At 31.6% G+C, this 4,399-nt stretch overlaps 1 protein-coding gene across 1 annotated transcript; it reads right to left on the bottom strand.

The window, feature by feature from the left end:
- Positions 1 to 1,500: 1,500 nt before the first annotated feature.
- LOC134248266 (uncharacterized) lies at positions 1,501 to 2,951 on the bottom strand. The gene is made up of 5 exons (XM_062730681.1): positions 2,870 to 2,951; positions 2,412 to 2,552; positions 2,174 to 2,269; positions 1,900 to 2,017; positions 1,501 to 1,584 (listed from the first exon to the last, which is right to left on the bottom strand). The coding sequence occupies exons 1-5, from the start codon at positions 2,949 to 2,951 to the stop codon at positions 1,506 to 1,508; spliced, it is 516 nt and encodes a 171-aa protein (XP_062586665.1). The 3' UTR covers positions 1,501 to 1,505.
- Positions 2,952 to 4,399: the final 1,448 nt, after the last annotated feature.

Below are 4,399 nucleotides of genomic sequence, written 5' to 3'. Positions count from 1 at the left end.
AAAAGATCTTGTAATTCTGCACAAATTTTGTTCTATATGTTTTTACAAAATATTTTTAGTTTAGAAGATAAAAAGCAAAATATGTGTAAATTTTTGCACTTTTAGGCGTTCTAATTTTTGACCCCTATATAGCACCATTTTGAATAGAGAAATCGAAAAACAAAAACCCCTATGCACAACTTCAATCCTTTGATCCACTCAAAATCAGTAGAACTTTTGCTCCAGCTTTAGCCGATCCTGAAGCCTTTGTCTGGAAACGAAAGCCTATAAAAAATCCATCGAGAAATGAGTAAAATATGAGGCCTCAAAGTTGGCGTCTAGGAAAAGGAAAAAAAAGTATAATAAGAATCAGAATCAGTAGAAGGTCTTCCGTTGGAAACGGAAGACCTTAATAAGAAATGGATTAAATTTTTGAAGATTCATGAGGTACTGGTATATGAACCACAACGCTTCACACCGGACAGATCTCTCGATCCTGAAGCGCTAACCGCTTCATGAAATATGCCGGCGAGATGCGTCGTAGTTCATAACCTCATGAATCTTCAAAAATTAAATTCATTTCTTAAATGTCCTCGGTGCACGAAAAGAAGCAAAGGACGCTTTTCAATGATTTAGTTTTAACAATTTTAATATTATCTTTTAATTAAAACACATGTCCGTAAAATGTTTTATCCAGTTTCTGATTGTTTTTAGGACTCATAAATTGTACAATTTATTAAATCGTACAAACAATTTTTTAAATCGTACAAACGTTTTCTAAAATCGTAAAAACGGTTTCCAAATTGTTCAAACGATTTATAAAAATCGTACAAACTATTTTTAAAAATCGTATAAACGATTTAATAAATTGTACAAACGATTTAATAAATTGTACAAACGATTTAATAAATTGTACAAACGATTTAACAAACAAATTGTACAAACGATTTATTATATTGTACAAACGATTTACTAAATTGTACAAACAATTTATTAAATCGAACAAACGACTTATTAAATTGTACAAACGATTTATTAAATTGTACAAACGATTTATTAAATTGTACAAACAATTTATTAAATTGTACAAACGATTTATTAAATTGTACTTAAACTGCCTCCCCGAATACCAATATGAACAACAAGACCACTAATATTTTTGAAAATTGCATATAAACCTGTCTTTGTGCTCTTGTAGTTCTTTGCTCTTCTCAGACCCTTGCTGTTTTTGTCAAGTACATCTTATTGTAAATTTTGTTTCGAGAGTTTTAAGCAATAGATTCAAGTTTCATTATATGTTTGAATTTCAAACAAACTTGGATAACTGCAGTTTTTGATTTAAAAAAAAAAATAATTGTTTAGATATTCTGTCTGTAACACGTTTTATACTTGATCATGTGATCCAGTTTGAGCCAATCAGATAGTTGGAACAATAAAGAAAAATGATAACAAGTTTTACATCCTCTACATTGTTGCCAATACAATTTCTTTTATTATACATAATACAATAGTTAAGCATTTTCCTGTCATTGATACATATACTTCTTTGTGTAAGTTGTTCTGTATGGACATTCCCTGATAAAGAAACCAAGGTTACCTCCCATTCTGAAAATAAAAATAAATCAGGGGACATAAGTACTATATAAAGGACATAGTGAATTGCTGAATTTAATTGTGAATTCCTGATACTAGTGTTATGGTCATTATTAGATATTCTGATCTGTGAAACTTGATCTCAAGATAAATAAGGCAATAAAGACTTCTATCATCTTATTGCATTTAATCTGAGAAAAATATTTCCCCCCAAGTATCATGGTATTTCTTCATTGTAATTTATTATTTTAAAGGATATTTGAAGATGAAATAAGTGAAAATGTCTATCTAAAAAAAAATGTATTGAAAAATATAAGCTATACATACCCATCTGGCTCTGGGTCAGTTCCAGTGATTAGAAAACCTGGACCGAAAGGTGATGCAAAATTTTCCCGCGTTCGGAACCATTCGCCACATTCATTATCATTGTAAGAAACCCCAGACACTGTATGTATAACCAATGAATTAACAGTTGAAGTTAAAATCTAAATAAAGATGATTTGTTTTTAATTAGCCCAAACATATTTTTTTGTCTTTTTTATTGGCATTAAATAAAAGAGATTTTTAAGCCATGTGTAAGAAGCTTCTAGCTGGTACAAACCAGAACAACAGATAGCCCCTCTCTGCCCTCCATCATTGATGAAGCCATTGAGGTAACCTTTCTGTGGACAAACGAACCGCTCAAATTCCCCGAGGACTTAAAAAAGATAATAAAAGATCAAATATGAAATATAAACAAAAGTGTTATAAAAGACAAGTAAAATAAATAAAACCAATTGGTAGTACAAAACTGCTGAAGCATAAAGAGTTTCTTCGTCTTTGATTCCAGTTTAACTTACCGAGGACCACACATTGCCTTACTCTTCCTGGCGGAGACAGACAGAATGCAGAAAATATAGAGGTAGCATCACCCCTAAATACAAGCGCTCCGCTGCCTGTACAGCTCGGATTAGACACACCAGAGAGGGGTTCGGTGTTTTCTACAATATTTTGTTGAATTTTATAATTAAGTTCAAAATCTAAAAAGTGCCCACATCCAGGTAACCCCTGAAATGCAATACAAGCCAGTTATCCTTGTGGTAGCTTTTCTGACACCTCTTGCTTAAAACTCCTAAATTCAAAAGGATCGATAGGCCCTGCTTTCACGGTGTGTATTCGTACTGAAAATTGTAATCAAGTGAACTTTTGCCCTTTTACTCTACGCTAGGAATACATGTCATGTGTATATATCAAGATTGTTTTAATAATTTAAGACGCATAGAAATGTATAGAAATGTAGTTTGACGCATATTCTTACCCTGAACAATATCTCCCAACTTGAGTCTTTCTGCTTCTACCCTCAGATTTCCTAACAGGCAGAATAAAACAATTAATATCATGTTCAATTTAATTAAAATGAACTTGGTTCAACAGCTTTTATAGGTAAAAGAAATTTGATGATGACATAAATGAATGACTGGCTTCAAATATATATATTTGAAAGATTTATATGAATCAAAAGTTTTTATGAATTTTAATTCCGTAAATAATGAGGATATGTAAAATAAATCAAATTATGCCCCCATGCTACAAAGACTAATTCATAAACATGTTCAGGAAACAATAAATGTCATAAATAAATCAGTTTTTAACGGAACACATGTTAAAAAATACGTTTTACATTAAACATTATACAATCATTGCTGTTTTTTGAGGTTAATACAATGATTTAGCCATCTGAGGAGTACAATTTTCACAGAGCCCGAAGGGAGGGCTCTGTGAATATTGTACTCCTCAGATGGCTAAATCATTGTATTGGCCTCAAAAACAGTAATAATTGTATAATATTTCAAAGCATAATAACAAGGGACTTTTTAACGCGCAAGAAAAATAACGTCGTGTTTTTGCGTACTACGTCATCAGTTTCAGAGAGTGGAGATATGGATTCAGAAAAAGACAGTGTGGTGATCCGGAAAAACGGATCAAACTCTGTAAAATTAACTTTAAGGGTCTACGACCCTAAGCCAGGAAGGACAACTCTCTAATTTAAAATTTGTTCAAAACATCTTTAAATGAAGCTTGAAAATAAAATGTTATCATGCAACAATTTTCATTATATGCTTCTTAATGTGCTCAAGGTCCTTTGAACTTCTCAGAAAGGTCTAATTAAAAGTAGAAATTTTTATCCCGAAAAAGCATTTTTAGATACCAATGTTTATTAACATGATATGAAATTAGAAGTGATTTATGGAGCTATGCAAGGAACCTTGAAGCACATTAAGAGGCATATAATGAAAATTGTTGCATGAAAAGATTTAATTTCCAAGCTTCATTCAAAGACTTTTGGAATTAAATTATAAATTAAAGAGTTGTCCTTCCTACCTGAGGGTCGGAGTCCCTTAAATTGATGGAAATTGATGGGTATATAATAAAGGGTTATACAGTGAAACCTGTTCAATCCGTCGACAACTGGTTCCAAAATGTTTGGCCGGATTAGACAACATCCGGATTGGAGAAAATTGAACCGTCAAAGCAAATTAAAAATTGTACATATATTTAGAGCGTGCTCCACTGAGAGATATAAACTCGGGTGAAACACAATAAAGGAACAGTAAGGTTGCACTTGGGGGTAAAAAATTAATGTCTTTATTTTGCTCCCAAAATATTTTTTTCTAAAAAGTAGAGTATTTAAAGGATCTGAAACATAAATGGTTTTATGAAATTCGCATTAGAACTGTTTTTTACAAGCTGATAATAACCTCATTTTCACGGGTTACGGACACTACAAGTGTTGTTTTCTTTGAAATAAAATTGAAAAATGTTTATAAACTTAAATTTTTTCAACTGC

Source organism: Saccostrea cucullata, unplaced genomic scaffold, assembly GCF_032062105.1.
Source record: "Saccostrea cucullata isolate Sc308-1 unplaced genomic scaffold, CSIRO_AGI_Scuc_v1 ctg20273, whole genome shotgun sequence".
NCBI lineage: Eukaryota > Metazoa > Mollusca > Bivalvia > Ostreida > Ostreidae > Saccostrea > Saccostrea cuccullata.
This window is presented reverse-complemented; position numbering and strand designations above follow the sequence as displayed.

Bases quoted from the DNA above. Each gene is read 5' to 3' on its own strand.
- LOC134248266 (XM_062730681.1), bottom strand. From the start codon at position 2,951: ATGATATTAATTGTTTTATTCTGCCTGTTAGGAAATCTGAGGGTAGAA. The intron at 2,553-2,869 runs GTAAGAATATGC...AAAATATTGTAG, and splicing joins GTTGGGAGATATTGTTCAGG to AAAACACCGAACCCCTCTCT. The intron at 1,585-1,899 runs GTATGTATAGCT...TTTTATTTTCAG, and splicing joins ACTGACCCAGAGCCAGATGG to AATGGGAGGTAACCTTGGTT.